The sequence below is a fragment of the Nylanderia fulva genome, unplaced genomic scaffold (genome assembly GCF_048542155.1).
Source record: "Nylanderia fulva isolate GAGA-0341 unplaced genomic scaffold, ASM4854215v1 Scaffold11, whole genome shotgun sequence".
Classification (NCBI taxonomy): Eukaryota; Metazoa; Arthropoda; class Insecta; order Hymenoptera; family Formicidae; genus Nylanderia; species Nylanderia fulva.
The window spans coordinates 400,503-426,785 of NW_028189302.1; the positions used below are offsets into that span (position 1 = coordinate 400,503).

At 28.2% G+C, this 26,283-nt stretch overlaps 1 protein-coding gene across 6 annotated transcripts in view; it reads right to left on the reverse strand.

Annotated features, from left to right (window-relative positions):
- Positions 1-26,283, reverse strand: part of nrm (neuromusculin) — a 267,044-nt gene that overhangs the window by 67,229 nt on the left and 173,532 nt on the right. For all 6 annotated transcript variants that reach the window (XM_029310733.2, XM_029310734.2, XM_085486117.1 and 3 more), the window contains 3 exons: positions 25,158-25,312; positions 3,003-3,173; positions 1,911-2,072 (listed from right to left, as the gene is read on the reverse strand). In XM_029310733.2, coding sequence (XP_029166566.2) covers positions 1,911-2,072; positions 3,003-3,173; positions 25,158-25,312 — 488 coding nt within the window. The remainder of the gene's footprint in view (positions 1-1,910; positions 2,073-3,002; positions 3,174-25,157; positions 25,313-26,283) is intronic.

Below are 26,283 nucleotides of genomic sequence, written 5' to 3' on the forward strand. Positions count from 1 at the left end.
AACGTTATAAATTCTTCTCTTTACATGCATTATTATGCTTCTTAATTTATACACAAACGTGAAAAAATCTTTTTCTCTTTATTTTTAAATAATATAAAACTATAAAGTCACCAGATAATAAATTAAAAAATGGTAATAATTCAATCGATCAACTCTGGCAAATAAGTAATTTTATTAAATTTTCATAACGCTTCGGCCGTGGTTTTCGGCCCTTATTTAAAGTAGATTTAAAAAAAAGTTTTTCATGTACGGATTTAAATTGTTTATTGCTGCCGTGTTTTGAATTGTTCAAATTATAAATAAATTATAAAATTAAATGTTACAAAAATTATACAATTAAAAATTAAAAGTTAGACATATTTCAATATCCGCGGCTAGACATTTATTTATAGAATTTAACACGATTTCTCGAGAATTAAAATATCATGTCAAATGTCATTTAAAACACCCGTTTATAAGCGCGATTATTAATTTTCTTGATTGTTTAGATTATTACTCTGATTAAAATACAGAATGCAATTAAATATCGCGAAATAGAATTTCGTTCTCCATTAACGACATTGAAAAGCAGGAGAAGATTCTCTTTGACATTACATCGTCCGAACTTGCTCGAGACTTCATTAGAAAATGCTAATTGACTTCGGGACTCTTAAGCTAGTTTATATTCAGCGGCGAGCATACACTTGATGTAAAAATTTCATCCCTTCTTCTTCCTTCAGCCCCTCGTTCGGGCACATTGATACAGTGCTCTTTGGTCCTAGAACCCACCATTCATATTCATACCTCGCACGAGCGCGAGTTTACCGATGTACCTATGTTTTGATTTAATGAATAAACGATATCTCACCCTCCGGCGGAATTGTTGTTGCAAATTTGGGTCGAAATATCTATCCACGTTTGTTCTCCATTCTATCACTATGCTCTCTATTGAGCTTGAAATCGATACTTATCGGATTGTATACTATATACTGCGTGCAAATTATGTCGCGGAATCAAAATTGTGTACATAGATGATTCTGTGATCTGTTCCCTCCTTTTTTCCTCTTTCTGTCAATGACATATGTGATCGAATGTAAAGCCGATATTTTGAACGAAGGTAATAATTAAAGATCGTTTTTCGATTGATTATATATTGAGAGGTTTCAGCGATAATCTGTTTAAAGCTCTATTTTTACGGAATAAAATATATTAAATCAGTATTTGAGAAATAAATTAAAGGAAATTGAAATCAAATTAATTAATTAATTAAATAATATTCCCTGAAATAAAATATTTAGTTGAAAGTAAAGCATACAGGTCTATCGCGTTTGTGCACTAGTTGGTAAAAATAATAAATATACCTATATATATTTTTGCTATTTAAAACACTGGGAAAAAAATTCTTTCACACTTGTGTATGTACAATGTACTAAATATAACACATAACTAAATATATATATATATATATATATATATATATATGTATATACAGGATAGATGATTTTTTTCCTCAGTGAAAATGTCGAAGCACCAATAATTTTTAAGATATCACTAATTGAAAAAGCAGAGCTTCTCACAAACTAAACTTTGTAGAATTAAAATATTAACAAAACTACATTTTTCAGTTAATTTCAGATAGAGTTCATTTCAATAGAATTTTAATTTAAAACTTACAAGGTTTAAGTGTTTCCAAATTGGTCGCAGAATCTGACAATGTGCTTCATATATGTTTTTCGAGTTACACTCTGTATATTTATTTATTTAATAAATTGTTTTAATTAATTAATTTACGTATATGATAAATAAATAAATACACACAGACAGGAAATAATTTTTCAATCGTGTTGCACAGTTCATAGAGGCATTCTTCATTTTGCGAGCAGCAATATTCTGTGACGCTATTTTTGTGAGTATAGGGTATGTGTACTTACCATGTACATCTGGTTTAATATCAACGGTGAGTGGCTCCACGAGGGCAATACTGTTGACTTTACACGTGAATGTTGCGCCTAACTCTTCCCGTGTAATTTGCATCTCCAGCAAACTACTTCCAGTGCCTAACCCGGTATCAGTAATGGTCGACGAGCTCGTCGCTGAAATGGAACAGTTTATATTTCTTGACAAGCACGTCTCGAGAGAAAAAGAGAGGAGCGATATCAGATATACATATATTTTTAAAAAGGTCGGGCTTTAGAATGAAGCATATTTTTCGAGATATGCATGGCGAAAAATATTGTGATAAAAACACCGAACATTTATTTATATGTGAAGAAGCATATAAAGTTTATAATTAAATAAAGAAAAAAGAAAAGATGAATCTATTTTAATATTATCGATAATTGATCGTTAATAAAGAATCAATGTCTTCTAATATTCGCGTTTGAATAATGGTTTAATGGTAATGGTACATATTTTAGTTCATATAAAATTTCATTAGAAATAAAATTATACATTTTAACATTTCATATATTTATCTTCAACTAGAATATTATATGTTAGATAAAATTGTGCTCCAGGATATACTTGTCATATCTCGCATAACTGAAAATATTAAGATGTTGAGTGTCAAATTTATAAATATATGAATGCGCGTGTGTGTCTATGCGTGAATTTCTTATAATTAATTTCAGATATAAGCAGAATTAAAAAATTACAAAACATATGACTAATTATATATTTTATAATTTTTCAATCTCACTCAAATTAATTGAAAAATATTATTAAATAAAAAACCGTTTTGCTCATTTAAATAGAATTATTAACTTTTAATTGTTTAATTTATAAAAAAAAAGATTAAATTAAAAACAATGAAGATAGAACTTTTTTTTTTGACAATTCTGTTAATTGAATTAATTTTCAATTATGGCACAAAAGGGATATATTATTATATGAAAAAATATAAAATGAAGAAATTATGTATTAGGTATGTTAAATTATGTTTTTTCTAGTCTTTTAGAAATATGCACGAACTATATAAATAGATTTATCCGCTCTAGGGTAAAGATACATTGTAAACATTTTACCTTCAAGTGGCTGGTCATCTTTAAACCACTCGATTGTAGGTACAGGTTTGCCATTTCCGCTCTCGCAATATAGAGCTATTGTTGAACCCTCATTTATGGGTCCTAAAGTGGCACCGGTGCTCAAAGTATTCTTCGAACTTTCGTCGATGACACGTATAAACTGCGGTTGCACTGGAACACACATAAACGCATTTATATAGAAAATTGTTTCACTCTATGAATTGTCACCGCTCTTTTTTTTGGCCACTTGAGTGCCGTGTAAATTTAAGAATTTTTTCTTGTAACAATTCTTTCTCTTTATATATATAAGCGTCAAAGCGTTCATAGTTACGACACTTTTCCTTCCTTGACAATGAAAATGTGTCTAAATGATGAAAAATAGAGTGCACGTTTTTACTTTTTTTTTTACTTCTCGTCTAAATAAATGCATTCTTTAGCCCTTTGAAATAACATTTATTTCGCAAATTTCTCGACAACAAGAGAATGTATACTGTATATATTCACTATTATGTTTAAAGATAACTGCTCCGCGGGAAATTATTTCCATTTCTCTTTGATGTCGAGGAAAATACAAGAACGCTCCATAAAAAGATATATATACATCTTATTGTTAGTATAAATGAAATATTTATGAATATCAGACTTATATACTCTTTCTCTCTTACATTTCTCTTTTGCCTAAGTTTTTATGAGAATTAATCGTTTAAAAAACCATCAACGTCAACGCAATAATTTCATCTGTTTTTTTTGCGCTTGTACCCTATAAATAACAATAGTCCGAGTGTAGTGTAGAATTAAATAAATGTGCATTGTATCGACATTTTCGAACGTGTCGTCTCGTGCGTGTAAATCGATACGATTTATATATATATTTGCTTCATATATATATCTATATATATTTTTTTCAGTTTAGAAAATTGATATAAATTCCATCATATCTTACACCTGTCACGCAAATGTCATTTTCTTTGATGTTATTGGATCCGATAATTTCCAGATAATTCTGTTCTTTATTATAAAATACCAATTAATATTTATGCAACAAGTTACAATTCATTTATGTCAGTTTTATGTACACCAATTTTTCTCTATTGAGGTAAAATACATTTTTCAATGATTTTACCTCAATACTTTTATACAGAATGATGAGAGAAATCAATTGGTGTAAAGAGAAAACCAATTGATTCGTTTTATTATTAATTTCAATCATTAGTCATTATTAATCATAGTTGATTAAAAAAATGTAACTGCTAAGTTACAAATCACATACTTTATAAAAAGAACTATATTTTTTATACTGATTGATTCCGTTTATTATTTCGTGCATAAAATATTGAAGTGATGTCATTTTACGAGATATTTTATAATTTATGTAAAATTATGTCAAATTAAAAAATACCATTATAGCTTTTTATGCTGAATATTGCGAGAAATTAATTTGTGTAAAAAAATTGGTATCATTAAAAAAAACTAGATTGATCTTCAAATGACTTTGAAAAATGACTTAAAATTCAAGATTGTAAAATTAGACTTTTACTTTAAAAAAAATTACATTTAAGTTGAATTTTTGTGGATACATTTATTTCGATATTCTAATAAAGTTCTGAAAAGTACCCTTAATTTCAGCCAGAGCTTTTTTATGGGGAGTAAAAGGGGATAAGTTTTAGTTTTTTTCGTACAACTTTACATATTTTAGTTGTATAAAAAAAAGTATAATAATCTTTTTTGTAGAGAATTATATGAGCTACAATTCTGATAATAACTATTTTTCTCGAAAAATAGGTAGTTTTCGAGATAATGGCAAAAAATTAAAATTTACTCTCTTTTATTCTTCCATAAAAAACGCTCTGGCTAAAATTAAGGCTAAATACTTTTCAGGATTTCATTAAAACATCGAAATGAAGATCTCCACAAAAATTCAGCTTGATTATAATTTTCTTTGAAGTTTTGCCCTTTTCAAGTCTAATTTTACTGGACTACTTCCTCGAACTCTTTGATTTTTGTGATGAAATATTTTTTTATTACCTTGGAATACTTTCTTACGTCAAACGATTCTATTTTTTACTGTTATTATATTTTATTTATATTATTTGGAAAAGCATTTGTCGCGATTCAATTCACCGCCGTCCAATTCGGCACGTCCGATCTGATAAAGTCTTGTCTTCTCGCGAAAGACAGAAAAGTAAAGTACGAGTATTGCATGTGCGGTGAAATTTTAAACCACCGCTATATCGATTTTCTGCGGCGTGCGAAGAGTGCCCTAACTTTCTACAATTCCTACGGGAATAAAGTGACTGCCACTTATCGAACAGGTGCCATGTTCTTAGGACATTATAAATCAGATCCCAGGTAACACGCCGACTGAAAATGCACTCAGACCACAGTGTTTTAGGTGCTCCGGCTGTCGATGTTACATTTACGAATGTCGTACACACATACACATAATATATACACACACATACAGACATGCGACGCGCATTTGCATGCTGCGTACAAATGCATCCGGCGTAGCACCACGAGTGCTTATACGCGCAAATACTATTTTTAAGGATAACCGTACGGCAAAAGTGAATTACAGAGTCGCTTAATTATGGAAAGTACATATACTACGCATCCATAAATATAATACCACTCATTTCCGTAGAAAGTAGTTCACCGTATGCAGGGTGTTTCAGGAGGAAAGGTACATATTTTACCCAGTGAGAAATGATGGTCAAATCGATGTCGATTTGTTGTCGAATCGATGTCAAATTCGTCGAATCGATATCGAATCAACGATGACGATTCGACCAATCATTTCTCACTGGGTAGGAGGTTATAGTATGAACCATTTTGAATAAAAATAGTATATTGTGTATCAAGTGCGGAAAGTTAACAATTGGTCACGAGTGCGGGGGATAGACGCACGAGCCGAAGGCGAGTGCGACCACCCCACACGAGTGAACAATTGTCAATCCGCACGTGATACACATACTATTTTGTATTACAAGTGCAGGCAAAGTGGCTTTGTGCGCGTTTTCTGTGCGCGAGGTGGCCGATCGCACGCCGCCATTTTGCGGCGGCACGGTGCGGGAATAGCCGTGTTCAATACATTGCCTACGGCTTCAGCCGTGGATGGCGGCTTATTCACTCACCGCGGCGCCGCTAGATGGCAACGTGGGAAATCGGCCGCTTTCCGCACAAAAAACACGCACACAAAGTGCCACTTTGCCTGCACGTGTAATACAAAGTTCATATTAACATGTGTCCAATTTTCAATAGGTGTGAAGTTACAGCCATTTGAATGTTAAGGGGATCCTAAACGTTCTTGAGAAGTCTATTGTTTTTCCCTGTTTTATTGACAAAATGTGAGGTTAGATAAACTATAAATAGATTATTTTTTTTATTGGCAGTTTGTACATATAAAATAAGACCAGATCAGATTTGGCATTGGATAAAGGGATATAAGTGAATGTTTAGATATCAATTTGGAAGCCTAGTAAACGGAAATAACTCATCTTACATTTTCGTGCATATGTGTGCACACGAAAATGAGTTATTTTTGTTTACTAGGCTTCCAAATTGATATCTAAACATTCATTTATATTCCTTTATCCAATGCCAAATTCGGCCTGATTTTTTTTGTATGTACAAACTGTCAATAAAAAGAATAATCTATTTATATTTAATCTAACCTTACATTTTGTCGATAAAACAGGAAAAAAACAAAAGACTTCTCAAGGACGTTTAGGATTTCCTTAAGTATCAACGAAATCTGCTAAAAATGAATAAGAGTATAAAAATGACTTCTTTCTGCAGAAAACTTATTAGTGCTTTTTTATTGATGCAAAAGCTCTACAAACATAAATTAAGAGCACAAGAAGATGCACTGATAAAATTCTTGATTTACAATCAGTTTTTTGTATTTTCATCAATAAGTTCTTCATGTGGGCTTCATTAATTATTGTAAGTTTTTTGCAGAAATAAGTCATTTTTATATTCTTGTTTATTTGTGTCAGATTTTGTTGATGTTTAACATTCAAACGGCTGTAACTCCACACCTGTTGAAAATTGAACACATGTTAATATAAACTTTTTTACTCAAAATGGTCAACCTCATAAAATATGTACTTTCCCTCCTGGAACACCCTGTATATAGTTTTGCGAAACAAGCTTTTGTTACACATTTGGCAGCATGTAAATGCGAATGAAATTATTCCTCTGTTAAAAATGTAGAAAAAAAATGTCGGAAAATTTATATAGACACAACATAAAATGCCCCATGTAATGTATTTTTGCTGCTTGAATTTTTTAACTCTCGAACAAAGGTTATATTATCGTTATATGGCACGTGTGTACGTTTTATAAGAAAAACTACAATTTATTTTGGTGCGACTCTGTTTTCTATTGACTTAATCTCCGTCTGCGTCCACTTTTTGCGTGCAATCGATCGGCTTGTGTCATTGACAAATGATAGAAAATGGGAATTTGATGTGGAAGTGAAACTCTTGACTTTCTCTTTGAAGGGTCAATAAGCTACAAGAAAATGCTCACATTTCGTGTTCAAGAAACTTACACTTTAAGTATAAAAAAATATATTTTTTTGATATATATTTTTAGTATAAAATAAATATATATTTTTTCATTTTTAATATAATAAAATATATATTAGAAAAAAATATATGTGCATATAAAAAAATATTGCATATATAAGTATATGTAAGAAAAAATATTGTATATGTATTATTAAGGGATAAATATAATAGAGAACTCTATAATTATTGAAAATAATGCAATATTTTTTATTTCTATTTAAACTTTAAATTTATTGATTGGAAATAATATTTTCTTTGTCCGAGCGGGATATGTCGTTTTTAAACTGAATGGTGCTTTTTTTTACATTTTGCTCACCGAGAAATGTCGAAGACAATTGTATTGTTCGCTAAATTTTCTCACCTTCCATCTTGTATCGTTCTTTCAACCACTTTCAAGATTTCATCTACAGCTTACTTTAGTTCTAAATTGAAATCTTTATAACGTAACGATCTAGAAAGAAGATTTTCTCGAGTATTTCTTTCTCATTGTGTATTTCTATACTCCATACTTTTGGATTTTACTCGTAAATCTAGTTATTGTATTAGCTGTAATAATTTTATATTTGTATGCCACTTCGCAGGCAGAAAAGCAGAAATAATGTCTGCCGGATTAAAGTAATAAATTATTAAAATATCGTTTTATTTTTAAATTTCGAAAAAAATATTAGACATTTGACTTACATTGACATTACACATTCACTTAATTTTAAAAAATGTCAGTAATAATTAATTAATTTAAATATCTATCCAAGTTTGTGTTATCACAGCGTCCTAAAGTTTATGTTTGTCGGAGGAAAAATTTGCAAATACACATACATTTTTATATTTTTAAAAAGTAGCATGAGAAATAATTTAAATTTTGTCGCTGTAATTTCTAATTTAAATACAGTTTTATGAGAATTTTGTCAAAACATTATTCAATTCTCGACAACAACTTTCCATTAACATATATATAAATACATAAATATACATATTAAATATATAAATATATATATATATATATATATATATATATATATAAACATTTTATTTAATAAACGGATTTAAATAATCTCACCTATTAAAGAAAACTACACAATGTATTTGAATAATTATAACGTTCTTTTACAGAATATAAAACGTGTATAATATTATAATCCAATAAAAATATTGTGATTTTTTTTGTTAGTATGTTTCACAATTACAAAAATTATATTGTAATTTCTATTGTAACATTTTCTTTGCATATCCACATATAAAGATAAAATTAATTTAGCAATTTTAAAGAAAATATTATATATTGTAATATATAACATTTTAGTTAAAATATATTTTAATATATATATATATATATATATATATATAGATTTTTACTCTAATATACATATATATTTCGGTAGGCATAATTGGAACAAGGTTTTCATTCGCAAGCTTAAAGGAAGATAAATATCACTATTAATTATCCAAATTTAAAAATAAATTTTCTTGAAAATGAAGCTTAATAAAAAAATGTATTCAACATATATTCGATTTATTTTGAGAAATCACTTCCTTTTCGGTCACATTACATTTTCACCCTCCATATATATATATATATATGCACTTTGAAATATCAAATACCTCTTTTCATCGGAAGTCATTTTACGAATTCGTGAATGATGCTTTCGGCAAAATTGTAAGTTTTTACAATCGCATACGTCATCGCGTATAATTTTAATTCGTTTTTTCGAGTCAGGAAAATTGCGTCAGAACAAAACAAGAGGACATTTCCCCTCGTGTTTCCGCGATATCGGCAAAATTTGCGTTCCTCTTTCACTGAAATATGATATCAATAAGTCGATCGACGGTTCAACGGGGTGTATAATGATAAGCTGCGAAGACGACATTTTTTTGTAAAGGCATTATTTTCCTCAAGAAGCAAAGGAAACCCTCTGTTATAGGCTAACTAACACGAGAGTGTTGATCGATAATGATGAAACGTGAAACGCGGTTCGTTAAACAATTCGCGTTAACGAGTCTCCTATACATAAATCTTTTATTTCCGCGAAACAGAAAATGGTTCGGATTTGAATTACGACAAACATATATTAGATTGAATAAACCTGTTCTCGGTTTCGCTAGAAGCTAATGTCCCGAAACGCCAAACATTGTAATTCATTCTAGTAGATCGGAGGACTTGGAGAATTTCGCGCTCATTATTATTCGTCTACCGAAATAATTCCTGACGCGTGCTTTAATAAGATGCAAATCACATTAAATCACAATGAGTTTAAGTTAATAGGCTATAACGGGTGCTCATCCAATGAGAAGCGCGCGCTGGCTAACTTCATCCTCCATATTCTCTCGAAGGCTAGAAATTTGTAGCCTTCGTGGAGATGGCTTTAATTGGATCGGTCTCGAGTACAAGTGGTCCTTCATAAAATTTGAAATGAGACGAGTGTCTCTTCTGGTCGATCGAAACCTCTGTGTATTCACCTTTGCTTAATAAATGATTCAGCCAAACTGCAAACTAGTTCATTGCTCGCACGACAAATTGATACATTGGGGATACATTAAACATGTCATGGTAATAATTGATGATACGTCTTGCAAATTCTAAAAGTCCGAATGTTAAATTTTTAATTTTAAAATAATTTGTATTTTTAGTCTTTTAAACACTGCAGCCGAGAGCTATTGCAGAAAATGAATTCATTGATAATTAAAATCATATGTGTAAGTATAATAATAAATATTTCTATAGAGTAAAGAATAATATATTCTGCAGGTTATTTTTTCAATAATAATAATAATTTTTAATTATTATCAATATTTGTATCTGTTATAAACGTCAAAATTCCGAGAGAGAAAATTGTTATTTAAATAAAATATTAATATTTTAGTGTAACGAGTGAGTAATAGGTGAAATTGATAAACGTATGGATCTATCGCGGTTGATTTTTGTTTTAACGTGAGATGGTTTATTTGAGACAATCGGTACAAATCTCTCTGTGTCCCACCGTCGTCGGCTCGCTTAATAAAATTTTCCTTCTCCTTGATCTTGTTTTTTGCCACGTCAGTTACCTCTAAAACTTAAATTTTATCGGTTTTTGGAAAACATGGCAAGGAGAAGGACTCGCGTCAACCGACTCGGCTAGGTCGAAAAATAAATGTACATACAAATAATAAATATATTTCAACGCTTTGGTTTAACTTTCACCTGTGTCTCTTTCAATTTGAGACAAATGAAATTATTTCTTTGCTAAATTAAATTTAATATTTATTTTCTTAATAATTAATAATAATGTTCTCGCTACAATATTATTCTGGTTTTTAACGTAATTTTATCTTTTATCTTGCTGGCTTTAATTATGTTTGTGTTCAGGTTGTAACTTTGTGTCATACATGCACACTGAAAAATATACGAGTTCATTTCTTCACGATAAAAATAAAAGCTTTTGCGGTCACAGAATTTTGAATTCATATATTCTGGCTGCATTAGAATATTAATGTTTGATATTACAGCCCTACTTTTAATATTTGAAAATTTTTTAAAAATCTTTTACGAATTATTTTATTTATAATATTGTATAATATATAATAATGTAAATATGATGTTTTTTTTAAATCGGCCAACAGAGCCAAAGCACAAAAAATTAATTATTCGGAACTGTATCTCTTGGTTTGAGATCACTAAGTTCCATATATAAATTAATCTCGAAACTTACATATGGAGAAATAGGCGCGAAAAATATAGGTCCGAAAAGTCGCTGAAGCGCGAATCGAACTCGCGTCTTTCACTTTCCGGGCGACTGCTCTTTATATATGGAACTTAGTGATCTCAAACCAAGAGATACAGTTCCAAATAATTTATTTTTCGTGCTTTGGCTCTGTTGGCCAATTTAAAAAAAAACATCATATTTATATTCTTAATATTGAGAGCCGATAAAAATATTTCTTTCTGATAATATATAATATTTTTTCATTTTTAATTAAATAATATTTTTTAATATAAAAGAGTTACATGAGACGAATTTGTTTCTTATATTCAGAGTTGAGATTATTTTCAACTGAATTGAAAGAGTTAAAATATAAATTTCTTTTTAACAATAAATTTTTTCTTTTTTTTAATACTTGAAAAGATACGTCAAATAAGTTGGAGAAAATTAAGAAATATTTAATTTCTGTAAATTGAACAGATCTTCTGGAGACATAATAAAAATATAATGGGCAAAGGTTAAATCGCAAAGAGTTCATTATACTTTTGCGAATAAAATGAAATAAAGTTCGCCCGGCAAATGACCAATAATGTAACTCTATCCGCCACTCGTGGAAACTGGAATTCATCGACCAGGTTGTTCAGTCGATAATTCCGTAATACCGGAAAAAATGCACGACTCCGCTATTGTCGATTAAAAAACTACTATCGTTCTGGTCAATACGAAAATCGAGATTGAATGGCAACATTCTGCGCAGTCACGAAAAATGTATTTTGTACCTTACATACACAAAAGTTATCTGACTATTTTCGAAATCCATTGAATTTTAGCAAGAAAATGGAAGCGCGAAATTTTTCTCCGATACAAAAATGACTTTATATTATTCTCGATTAAAATTGGCGAAAACTCTAGTGTTTTTTTACATCGTAAAATTGATCGAGGACCGACGTTCGGTTGAAAAAAATCGTCGCGTTATTATTATTGCAAGAAAGCGAGAAACGAGAGAAATCTCTCTTTCTCTCTCGTTCTCTCTCGCGACATTAATTCTCGACCGGTAATTCAAGTGGTCATCTGGTCGATTGTTTTCGCGCGATTGTGAATAGTTGGAAGCAGCGGCAACCTGCTGCGGTAGCCTGCTATAATGGATATTGGAAAACGCGCCCGCGTTTGTCGAATGTTTCTTGTATCGCTGCAAAATGGACGACGATTCGCCGCGAAATTAAATAAACCTCGTCGGCAAGAATATAGTTTCCGGAACCCCTCAATTTGACACATCATTTTTATAGCATTACCTGTCAAAAGAAGAATGCCGCAAATCACAATGCGCTACGATCCATAGTTTTCGAGATATCGATTTTTAAAAATTACAATAGTAACTCTTTCACAATTCGTACCATATGTATGTGTGATAAATAATAATTTGAGAAAAAATATATTTGGTGTAATAATTTAGTTTTATGAGTATTATAAAGCGATCCTTCGAAAGAATTCTAATTTAACTCAAATCTATTTTTGATTGTAAAATTTGATTTGTTATATTAGAAAACTTGATGAAAAAAGTCTGTAAAAATGATCTCTTGTCAAATATTTTGACATATTGTTATATTATATATAAAAAAATATACATCCCGTATAAAATATATATTTATATTTGCATATAAATTAAAATATATAATATATAAAAATATATATAAAAATTTATAAAAAAAATGTATAAAAATTAAAAGAGTATATAAAAAATAAAAAAAAATTAAACTTTTGAAACATTAATTTTTCGAAAACTATTAACGATACCGCATTATAATTTGCAACATTATCTCGATAAAAATCTATAAAACACTATCAAATTGAGGGATCCCAGATATAACATTTTCCTTAATTCTCTGCGCACAATCCGTAATTATTTCGCGAGTGAATTTAAATCTCGGATGCAAAATATCGAGAATTTCTCTTTGACAAAGAGATGCGTCTGATTGACAGCTGCAACGAGATGCAGCTCTGCAGCTGCATCCCCCGATTCCTTCTAATTCCAAGGAGAAAAAAAATTCCGCGCGACTCGGAAACTCGAAAATTCCTCTCATCTCCACCGATCCGTAGCACAGATTTGTCATTGTCACGTTCTTCTGCCATTCCCAGAAAATTACGATGAAAGGCGATTCGGCTCAAGCACTCCGACAGCGATAAAGTTTATGAATAATATACTTGAAAATGGCTTTTAAAGTCGCCTCAACGACCCGCAGCTATAACGGCAACTTTGCACTACTATAGAAGAAGATTACTTTGAAAATGGGAAGAGAGAGAGGAGAGAAAAAGAGAGAGAGAGAGAGAGAGAGAGAGAGAGAGAGAGAGAGAGAGAGAGAGAGGCGTCATTAGATCGTAAGTAGCTTCCGCGATTTTTTTTTATAAGACAGTTTCTGGATTTTTTCCAGAATGTCTCCCGGATATTCCTTATACTCGGAATTGGCAAAGTGAGCGCGAACTTTGCGACTTTGTCTTTTATCGTACGTCTCTACCCAGCAATTAACAAAATGATATATTTTTTTAGTTTAGTTACTCCTTCTTCAGTATTCATATCTATTAAAGCAGGTATAGGATCAGTGTTTGCTGTTATCTAAATAAAATTATATAGATGATTATTTATAAAATTTTGACTTTATATGTACAGGTAATAAAAATATATATTATTTATATCTGCATGTCTTAGATGAAAAAAATGTTATCTTTACTGTTATTGGTATTAATAAATAATGCAGGCGTCCTTTATTAGTTTAAACAATAAAGAAACTCAATAATATGACCGACTTTATTACAGAGAGCTTTTCTTGAGCTAACAAGAAACATAGAACAAAAAACTACTAGATCGTCGATAATATAGATAGAAGCGCCATCTGATGGCGAAGAAATAATATAGATCGATTTGTAAATCTTAACTACTACTCTACATTTACTAAATTATCTAAAATAATATTTAGATAATTTAGAGTTATAATACATACAAATACTTAAGTATATAATTATTAATTAAGTAGCAAAACTTAAGCAGTAATCGGTAAAACCTTACAAATAAATAAATATAAAAATTTTTATATCTCTTTATAATTGTATCTTTTATCTAATATATATTTAGATTCCAAATTATCTGCATCTTATCTAAGATAAATTTACATATTTTCATCTCATCTTCAGCTAATTTTGAAATCATCTAAACACAATGCTTTGTAGGATACATTGATATTTTAATTCGCGATATCGCTTATGCGCGTATGTAGAATGCACATAATATATAATTCTGACAATAGTTGCTCAATATACTCAGACTGCATGCATTGTCCGATTACCATAGTATTTCACGAAAAGGTAGAGTATATACAGAGATATGGTCTATTGTTTTGCTAATGTGTGGTTCAGGTGTATACAGGACTGAATTTCACGTCATCCTTTGGTTCTATCGATATGTATGGCGTATGCGATTTGTATTACTCATAGATTGTAATTTGAACCAGTAAATTTATTCCTAAATTGTAATTTGAATGAATGGAAAGTTATGGATAATATAAAAAATTTTAACTATATATAATATTAATACCCACGAAAATGTTGATTTTTTTTCGCGTTAAATAGACTCATTAAATTTTACGATTAATTAGAAATTTTCTGCGATATTTTTTTATTCGCAGCAATAGCACGAAATGTATGAAAATATAGTTATTTTTAAAAATTATATTTTATTTAAATTATTAATTAGATTTTATAATTACATTTTACTCAAATTATTATTTTTAAAAATAATTACAGCATTGTTTCCAATTTTCCTAGGGAAGATTTTGATGCAAGCGAAGAAGAGAGTCAACCAAAGAGGAAATTGTGTAATTTAATGAGAAACCTGAATGCGTTTTACGTTCTCGTGCAATTTACGAAGGTGATTTTAATATGATACTTTCAAAGATACGTTCGTCGACGTGAATCCGAGTATTCGTTCGGATTCGACGACGCTTCAAAGAAAAATATCGTAATCATTTCTATCTTTTTAGCTAAGAAGACGTTTCGCAAAATGAAGCACGAGTATACGAGACGAAAGGAAAAATAGCGCTGTGTCTTTTTTATATTTTCAGCTCGCTGTCTCTAATCTCGGTCTGAAGACGCATTTTCAATGCGACATTGATGTGTTAAAATCTTGGCGCGTATAAATGTTTCGTAGAGTTTTTTCGAGCGAGTTTGTAATAACAGATAATCTAGCTAGCAAATTAATCAAAGTAATGTAAAAGCATTCTATCTTTCCTCCTTCCTTTCTTAAAAATTGATGTGAAACTATAATTCTACATGTATATTTGTATATTGTTTCTCGAAAAATTATACTGTTATTTTTAGAAATTTTATTTTTCAACATTATTTCTATTTTTTATCATTTTACGTCGATTTCTTAAATATTGTAATAATTATATTCATTTTATATTACGATAATATAATTTATAATATTATAATAAAATAATTTAAAGAAAATAAAATTTATAAAAAAATAAAATATAAAAATTATAGAATAAAATTTGTTATACAAAATTTAATGGTTATATAATTTCCCAGTTTGCTAAGTAATAAAATAATTAAATACATAATAAAATATTATAATAAATAATAAAATAAATTAAATAATTAAGTACATAATATGAAATCAGAAAGAAATATCTCAATATTAAGAATATAAATATGATGTTTTTTTTTAAATCGGCCAACAGAGCCAAAGCACGAAAAATTAATTATTCGGAACTGTATCTCTTGGTTTGAGATCACTAACAATAAGTTCCATATATAAAGAGCAGTCGTCCGGAAAGTAAAAGACGCGGATTCGATTCCCGCTTCAGCGACTTTTCGGACCTATATTTTTCGCGCCTATTTCTCCATATGTAAGTTTCGAGATTAATTTATATATGGAACTTAGTGATCTCAAACCAAGAGATACAATTCCGAATAATTAATTTTTCGTGCTTTGGCTCTGTTGGCCGATTTAAAAAAAAAAAAACATCATATTTATATTCATAATATAAAATAACAAAATTTCCGCAAAATTCATAAAATCGATGGTGTTAAAAAGGAAGACTGAGTTTTGCTAACGCATGCATTGCGAATATTATCTATTAGACGATAAATCTGCTGTGTAATGTTTCTAATTTGGAACGAGATGTAGGGATAATCCCCGTTGCGTTGCGTGCGCGTGTGTACGACGTGAATGCGCGTTACGGATGTAATACGGGATATTGTTTTGTGCGCGCAGCCTTCGCGTCCTGCGCTTCTCTATGTAGATTAATGTCGACGCCTGTCGCAGGAGAGCTCGCAAGCTACTTTTACGTCGTCGCTCTACCACGCCGCAGTATAATGGCTATGACGTATATCCCGTATTTTATCGAAATTGGCGCTATTTAGTCGCTCGTAAATATCAATTTTCGAGAATTAAGACGGATCGAGACTCCGCCGCGTAATCTCTTTTCGTCAATAAACTTTTATTTTTACCGCTGCCTTCATTACTTTGAAATTTCAGATGTCTTTCATTGTTCGTTAATATATCATACACACAATACATAAATTATATATCGATTACATCTCTTTCATAAAAATTATATGTTATAGAAATTATATTTAGGTACGTAATTAATATAATTTATATTTTTACGTTAATATGAAAGATATCTGAAATTTAAAAGTAATGAAAGTGGTGGTAAAAATAAAAAATTGTTCACGAAAAGAAAAAATATATATTTAGATATAATGAAATTTTTATATATTTTTCTAATAGAATTTTAGATATTTTTTCAATATTTTACATTCATTTTAATATATTTTACATTTAGCTTTCCTCTTTAAAAGTAATATAAAAATGAAATAATCGTAGTTTTTAATTATGAAATTTTTCTGAAAAAAGGAAATACTGATTTGTTTTACGTAAATGTTAAATAAAAAATTGTTTACGAAAAGAAAATATATATATAAAGATATAATAAAACTTTATATATTTTTCTAATAGAACTAGATATTTTTCAATATTTTACATTCATTTTTAATATATTTTACATTTAGCTTTCCTTTAAAAGTAATATAAAAATGAAATAATCGTAGTTTTTAATTATGAAATTTTTCTGAAAAAAGGAAATACTGATTTATTTTACGTAATTAAATATTTAAGTCGATAGTTATGTATTATTACTGTCATCAACTATGAAACTATATTATAGTTTTCTTTTTATACAGCTTTATCTCTATTACGTACAAGATATAATCATGGCTGTAGAAATTATGTTTAAAGAAAAATAATGTTACATATTTTTCTCACTCTGGTTTTATCTCCTTTTTTCTTTTTTTTTTCTTTTCCTTGTGAGATCAGATTGTAAAACAATTGCACTGTGCGCGGAAGAAACGCTTATTAAAGTTATCAAACCATCGATTTGATATATATCATGTTTAATTAAGGTAATAAACGAGGAGAATAACTTGGCCGAAATAAGTCCTCGAAAAATTTACGATTTTACTTCTTAGCGAGAACTTAATTAGACACCATTTGTTTTCCTGCCTTATTATTTCATCCTTAAATATTAATCAAGTCTCAGGTGGTTTATTAAGATGAAGTAAGCTGGAAAGTCGAATCGAAACGCGATGTTCTACTAGCTTGGGAAAAAAAAGATATCTTCGTTTCATCTAACTTGTAATACATTTGTTGAAAGATTATGTATATCTCTGGTACGTGACACTCGAGATATCAGGGCACTTTATTTTCTTCTATAAAATAGCCAAAATAAAACGGTGGCGATGTTACATGTTTCCGTGACAGTATTCAACGCACGTCCTTCCGGAAGAGCGGTTCGATATATAAATTCGCAAGGCAGCGGTTTAAGTTCGACAAATTGGGGTCGCGATCACTTATGCATCAAGAGCAACTTTTCCCAAGTTCTTTCGCGTTTCGTTCGTGTTTCAATTGGCTGTGCAATCAAAACGATAAAAAAGAAAAAGTCGAAGAGAATCTCTGTACACGACTGCACGAAAGAAAGACGTTCTTATTTTAAAAAAATTGTCGTGATGAAAATTGACGATGAAACTCCTTCCTTTCTTCTGCACATTTTGGTCCTTTTTACTTTATTTTATAGTTATTATTTAATAATTATTTTTAATAATTATTATTTAATAATTATTTTGTAATTATTTATTTTATAATTATAAATTTTATAATTATAATTATATTATATTTTGTTATATTATATTATATTATGTTATATTATATTATATTATATTATACTATATTATATTATACTATATTATATTATATTACATTATTATTAAATTATATTATAATATATATTTAATAATAATTCTATTTTATAATTATCTAATAATTATTAATGAAATTAAAATACAATAATGATAACGATGAAAAATTTAAATCGATGGGATGGCTTAATTTTCACTAGAAAATTGATAAATTTTAGAGAAAGTGTGCAAGAAGTTTATCTCTTTAAGTAGATCAAAATCTCAAAATTAATTGCCGCCGAGGCACTCTTGTGTATGGAAGAAGCAGACGAGAACAATATCATCTTTCATAATGGGGGATGAAAGTTTCCGAATATCGCTTATGCTCGTGTGTGTATATAAGTACTATGCCGCGATTATACTTGAAAACTTCGCCCTACTCGTTTAACTTGCTGTGATATCACGAGGCATGGCGCATGACAGTAAAGAAGACAGATCAGTAGCCAGAATCTCGTACATATACAATAGGTAACATACACATTCTATTCACGTCTGTCGCGATGACGGCTCGCGGAAAATCTCTCCACATTTACTGAATAAACCGCTCCAGAGATTGTCTTATTCTTCATAAACTTCTGTATATACAGGGTGTTTACAAAATTTAACTGACAAATTTTTGAAGAAAAATAGAACATCGAATTAAACATTTTTTCTTGATACTATTTTTTTCTATAATGTTTTTAGTTTTAAGGGAATGCTGACCATGTCTGTTATACCGACTTTGAGTTCAAGAGCTTTTTTTTTATTGGCTATACACAGATTAAAAAATCCTTCTCCACAATTAAAGTACTGATAATAATAAACGGAGCGCTGTAATTTCGTATAAAGAAACAATAAAAGTTAAAAAATTACAGCTTTTTTATCGGCCTCTTGCATCAGCTCATAACTATACTTATTTAATACAAAAGTTCTGCAGTTTATTTGTGCACAAAATATAGCGCTTCCAATAGAGATGACATGAAAGAATAATACAGAAGTGATAAAAATGAGATTAAAAGCCTGTATCAAAAGAATCGCACTTGAATTAATTATGTATGCATTTAATTACGTATATATTTGTGTGCGGAATCGATGTCAAAGCATGAAACAACAAAAATTAGTTGCAGAACAGCGCTCCCTATTCATTATTAACAGTACTTTTATTGCGAAGGATTTTTCAATCAGTATATATTCAATAAAAAGTGAACCTAACCTAACTTAAAGTCAGTAAAACAGAACTACGGTAGCATCCTCTTAATACTACATGATATGAAATAGGAATTTGTGACTTAAGCAATATACAAACATATAAGTGGAAGAAAAATTAAATTATATTTTAATTTTAAACAAAACACACGGAACAAATATATAAAAGTAATTTATTCTTTTTACAGTAAATGCTCGAAAATTCCTTCATTAACTTTAATACAAATGTGACAAGCTGAAAATTCACAAACTCATATATTTCATTTAATATTGTAACTAAACTTCTCTTGTAGAGAAAATTAATACTAACAAAAAGTATTTATTTTGAGTGTTCTTTTTCCCTTCAAAGGTTGTCGGTGTAATTTTTTAACACCCTGTATATATGTTTATCGAATATCACGTAAAAAATATGCATAATTTTTTAACAAATATTATAAGTTAGAAAGAATTTAGTTATATAAAAGATTTTTTCCAAGAGAAATTAATCTTGAAGAACATTATGTCTGAATTATTTTTTCAAGCTTACTTTATCTTAATAAAATACTTGAGACTTGATTAATATTTAAAGGTAAAATAATAAAGTAAGAAAACAAATGGCGTCTAATTAAGTTCTTGCTAAAAGGAAAAATTCTATATTTATCTAAGAATTATTTGGTTAAACTGTTCTCACAAATTTATGTATATATTATATATAATACGTATACATTAAATTATGTATGTAAGTATTTTAAAGCATAAAGTTAAATGATTTATTTATTAGATGTAATTAATGTATGTATGTGAGCATATTCTTATTTTACTCGATTCTGCGATTCGATTATTTTCAATCCAAATTATATTTAAATCATCGAAAAGTTGAATGAAAAATCGTTATACAAAATATATTTTTTATATTTGACTCTAAATATAAAAAAAATAATTATTGTCCGTGTAACAATTGCAACAAAACAATAATTTATAATTAAGATTTCATGTCACTTTGCATCTTATTTAATCTCACAAACAATTACGCGAAAAATGCAGAAATGATACAAATATAATATTATTAAATTAAACAAAATTAAACTTAATTAAAATTTAACTCAATGTTTTCTAGAACATAAATTTATTATTGCGAAATTAAAAATATAAAAAAAATGTAATTATAATATTAAAATATAATTATAATAAAATATATTAGAGCATGAATTCAAAATCTATAGAAAAAGAGGTTAAAATATGAAAATTAATATAATTTTTATTTTATTGTATTATAAAATATTTGGAGACGATATATTTTAGAGATAATAAAACACAGTTTATTGTTTTTTCAATGTATGGTTTAATATAAAATGTAGTTTATAGTTCAAATAAACCGTGAACAGATGGTTTAAACATTGTTTAATAAATCTAGAAAAGTTATTACAATAAGATATATTAATGAGAAAATAGAACGTGTTATAAGATCAAATAATTTTAAAATTTGGAATGAAAAAAAGGTTATTGCAAGATTTCAATTAATTTTTAATTAACTTAACCTTTATAATTAAGATAAAGAAATAAATATCTATTTTATTTATATTTTTGTATTTATATGCAATAATAACAAAAAAATTTTTTAATTTAATTATATCTTTTTACTGTAATGAGAAAACACAAATAGTGAATACACTTAATAAATAAACTTTTTTGTAAACAAATATAAATTGTTCAATATATAATAATAAAATAAAATAAAAATAAAATTAATAATAAAATAAAAATTATATTAATTGTCATATTTTAACCCTTTTTTTCTATAGATTTGAATTCATGCTTTAATATCTTTCATTATAATTATATTTTAATATTATAATCACATTTTCTTTTCTATTCTTAATTTCGCAATAATAAATTTGTTCTAGAAAACATTGAATTAAATTTTAATTAAGTTTAATTTTGTTTAATTTAATGATATTGTGTTTGTAACATATCTACGCAACAAGTGCTTATTAATGAATCGTCTAATAAATAATTTATGTATCTTTATATTTTATATATACATATATAAATCACAAGAAAGATGAATAGATGTGAATGAAAGCATTTAAACGGATGATGCATCAAAAAGCTCGTAGTTGGCAGAAGGAAGATTTTCCCTGATGAATTTAGAAGGGAATCTATCCTTATCGAAAATTTAAATGGAAGTTTTATTACGGACTTACTTAATAGCGCAATTAATCCTATAACTCTGTGCGGGATAATTAGGAACCACTAATGCTCCTTCCGACGCTAATGTCTCTTCTGACAGTTATGGGAGAAAAAGCTTGAATAATATTTGACGAAAATAATTTTTTTTGCATTACTCATTAATTTAACATATAATTTAATAAGAAGCATTTATTAAAAATTAAAATGTTTTTATCACATTTATACTGATTGTATAATTATTATTATAATATCTCAAGTAAAAATATATTAATACAGCTTTGAAGAGAAATATTAAAATTATCATTTTTAATTGCAATAAGCATATAATAGAGGTATGAAATAAAAAAACAATAGTTGTCTAAAATTTAATGTTTATTTTAAGAAATTAACAATTTTTTAATTCTTTATTTTGTTTAATGTTACTGCAATTAAAACTGTGTCTTATACTTTTATCCAAGGCTATATAAAATGTGCACTTGTGCTTCTTATTATGTATACTTTCTAATTAATATTTAAATTAATTTAAACATTTTTTTATATATAACAATATAAAATTATATAGAAATATATAAAATTATACATATAATTGCAAAATTATATATGAAATATGTCTATACATAATTAGGTAAAAGTGTTTTTATATATAATTATATAAATTTATATATATATATATATATATATATATATAATAAATAAATATTTCTTTATATATATATATATATATATATATATATAATAAATAAGTATTTCTTTATATGTATAAATATATATGTTTCATATATAATTTGACATAATTACATGATGATATGATATGATAAATATGAACCCTTACAATTTATATATAAATTTATATAATTATATATAAAAATAGACATACATATTTTACATATAATTTTACGATTATATGTATAATTATACAATTATTTATATATAAAAATTTTTTTCCCGGGTCTCGAGAAATTGTCACACATAGAATTTGCAGACGGGCTCAGATTGCGTTGCGTAAGACGCATACATATTGTATATGGATATTAAATATTTGAGTGCTCCGTAATTGCCTGAGATTTCTCCGACGCCGTTCCTTAATTCCCAAGAATTTCAGTTTCATACAGATTTAATGCAGGATAAGTTAGCAGAGGGGTAAACCGCGGGACACAGAGTGATTACGACGCATTAACCTGATTAAATAATGTTTCGCGTCAGCGATGACTATGTAGTGAAATCTTTTAAACGGATTTGTAGTAATGCGTTCCCATAACATTGACATAAATGTTAAAGCGAGAAATGTAGAATCACCAAGTGATGGCACTTCTTCCGAATACGTGAGATTATTATACAATATACGCCGGCGAAGGAGAAAGAGAGAGAGAGAGAAAGATAGAGTCTAACTTGTCTACTCAACTCGTCGATATTAACTCTTGGTCGAGTTGGGAAGTCATTGGGTCTAACTTGAGCTATCGATGTATAATTTGACATGGATTTAACCAAGATCGCAACCCGTGGTTACTCAGCTTGCAGCGAAAATTGACTTACTTGGAGTGTGCTCTTTTATATTCCTCGATCGATGTGTTACAAACTAAGCACTTGGAATAATTTTGTAAAATATTTTAAGCAACCCTGGTCTGTGCATTTGATTATTTTTATATTACATATAAACGTTGCTCCAATTATTATAATAAAATTGCTACGTCTAGATTGGGATTGCAGTCATTTAATTTTGATTATAAATTATTCACTTTTCGGTCAGTCCATCTTTATAACTTTTTATGCCGAATATTGCGAGGAATTAATTTATGTAAAAAAAATTAATATACATACTTCCATTTAAAAAATAGAGACGATTTTGAAATCTCTAAGATGTTTTCATCTATCGAATTTTTTGCGAGTTTTAACATTTATATGTTTAATTTTTTAACTCAAAGTCGCTTTCTACGATATTTTGATTTATAGATTAAAATAGATATCCTACATTATTTGCATCATTATATGATGTCATACGATATGTCAGAGAAATAGATGGTATAATAGATAATCGTACTATTATTTTGAGAAACCTCAAATGTCAAATTTAACCGAATAATAATATAAAAAATTACCTTGTATATAATAAATTGTACGATTATCTATTACCATCTATATCTCTGACATATCGTATAAATTTATATATAGCGAATATAATTAATATAATATATTAATAAAATACATATATTATAATAAAATAATAATAATATAAAAAGAAAATAATAATAAGACAATTAATAAAATATATTATAAAATAAATTAATAAAATAATATATTGTAATATGAAATAATAATAATAAAATAATTAATAAAATATATTAAAAAATAAATTATATATGTATAAGCATATACATATACATATACATATACATATAATAAAAAATGTTTAGCTTAAATCGGAGAAAGCCATTGATATTTGATCGCAAAGTGACTGCAAAATGTAAATGACACCTCTATCTTTGAAATACGAAAGTGCTTCAAGAGAGGAGAAAGAGAGATAGAGACGAAACACATCGTTGCTTGCTAATCCCGTAAAAGGGTCATCCGTAACGAGTTGTCCATCGTTCGGAAGTATCGTGTAAAATTGAAATATTGGCGAGAACGATCATGTGTAACCGTTAGTGTGAAATAAACATCTGATTTATTGACGCGCAATGTGCCGATTTGGATTATTTTCACCATTATATGATATGTCATACAATATGTCAGAGAAATAGATGATAATAGATAATCGTACAATATTATTTTTGGGAAACATCAAATGTCAAACTTAACCAAATAATGATAAATAAATAAATAATATAAACGCGCACAAACATTTCCGAAAATATAAAAGGATAATTTTTATTGCTTATCGATCATTTCTGACAATGTAATATATATTGCAGAGATTACGTAACAAACAGAGATCATATGGTTAAAAATATCGAATGTAATTCACGACAACGTTAGGCGAAAAGTTTTCTTGAAATGGCTCCGATAAATCTTTCGGTATTACTCTGTCTTTCTCTTTCTCTCTCTCTCTCCCTCTCTATGAATTATCCGAAAAATCTTGATATACTTCGTATAAAATGCCGCGAGAGAGTTCATGGTCGTCGCATACCTCAGTATCTTCTTCTTACATATTTTTAAAGGTATAAATTTCAATATTCTAATTGTGTTCAATTTGATAAAAATGTAAATTTAGTCCGAAAAAAATGTTAATCTGGTGTAGCATATTGCATAATGTGAATGTAGCTTACCCGTGATATTAAGTATAATGTGCTGCACGTTGTTGCACTCTCGGTTGACCGCAAGATAAGTAGCTTCGCACTTATAGAGACCCTCGTCCTCTAGCTGAACCTTGGGTATCCTTAGATACGTTTTCGACGAATTCGCCGAATATTCTATGTCGGCCCTGAAACATTAGTAACGGCGTTTATCAGATGATTTGAAAATTAAAACAAGAAATATGCGATGTACACTCTCACGTAAGAGTAAGAAAACTATGCTTAATATCGTACCACTTGTATTTCTCTACTGATAAATGCTGCACTTTCTTGAAAATTGTCTTAATTGCTTCTCTTTTTTACAATATGACATTAGTCTAATTGTAAAAGTGCGCAAAGTAATCAGTTTATTAATATAAATTAGTTTAATTTTTATCTATCTAAAAAAATTATTAAGTTATAAATTTTAATTTTAATTTTATTAATAAAAAATTTTTGTAAATTTTTAGATTCCCATTCAAAACAGCCATTTTTCTTCCATGAAATCCTTATTTAATATATTCCCAGACATTAATATTTACAAATATGTAACTTTAATTTAAAATGTAATCTGTCATTATGATTTTAAATTTTGTATTATTTTATAATTCATGTGCATTTTCTGTTCAAATTGTAATTTAATTTATGTTCTATTTTTAACGTTTTCTTAAAAAATATTTTATTTTAATTTTTTATGTATAGTAAAATAAATAATTTTAATAAAATAAAATTAATATTCTTTTTCAATAATCTAGTCTTTATAAAGTTAATGAGTTGTGCGTTCAATATTGGAAATTATTATTTATACATTTCCATTAAAAAAAAGGATTATATTATCGAAAAAGTTTTCTTTATTTATTATTACAGCTAGAAGTCTGTATAAACCACATGATTTATTCAATTTTTATTTCCTAAAATAATCTTATCTAAACATATAAAGCTTTAAAAATCCGATGTTTCCCTTGATTTAAACATTAAATAATAATTTTCCATTTTTGTATCCATAAAATTTTCATAACGTTTAAATGTTTAAATAATTAATACAATGAATGTGGAAAGTTGAATAAACTTGCAATTATAGCAAGCAAATCGTGTAATAAAAAATGAAGAAATATTTATT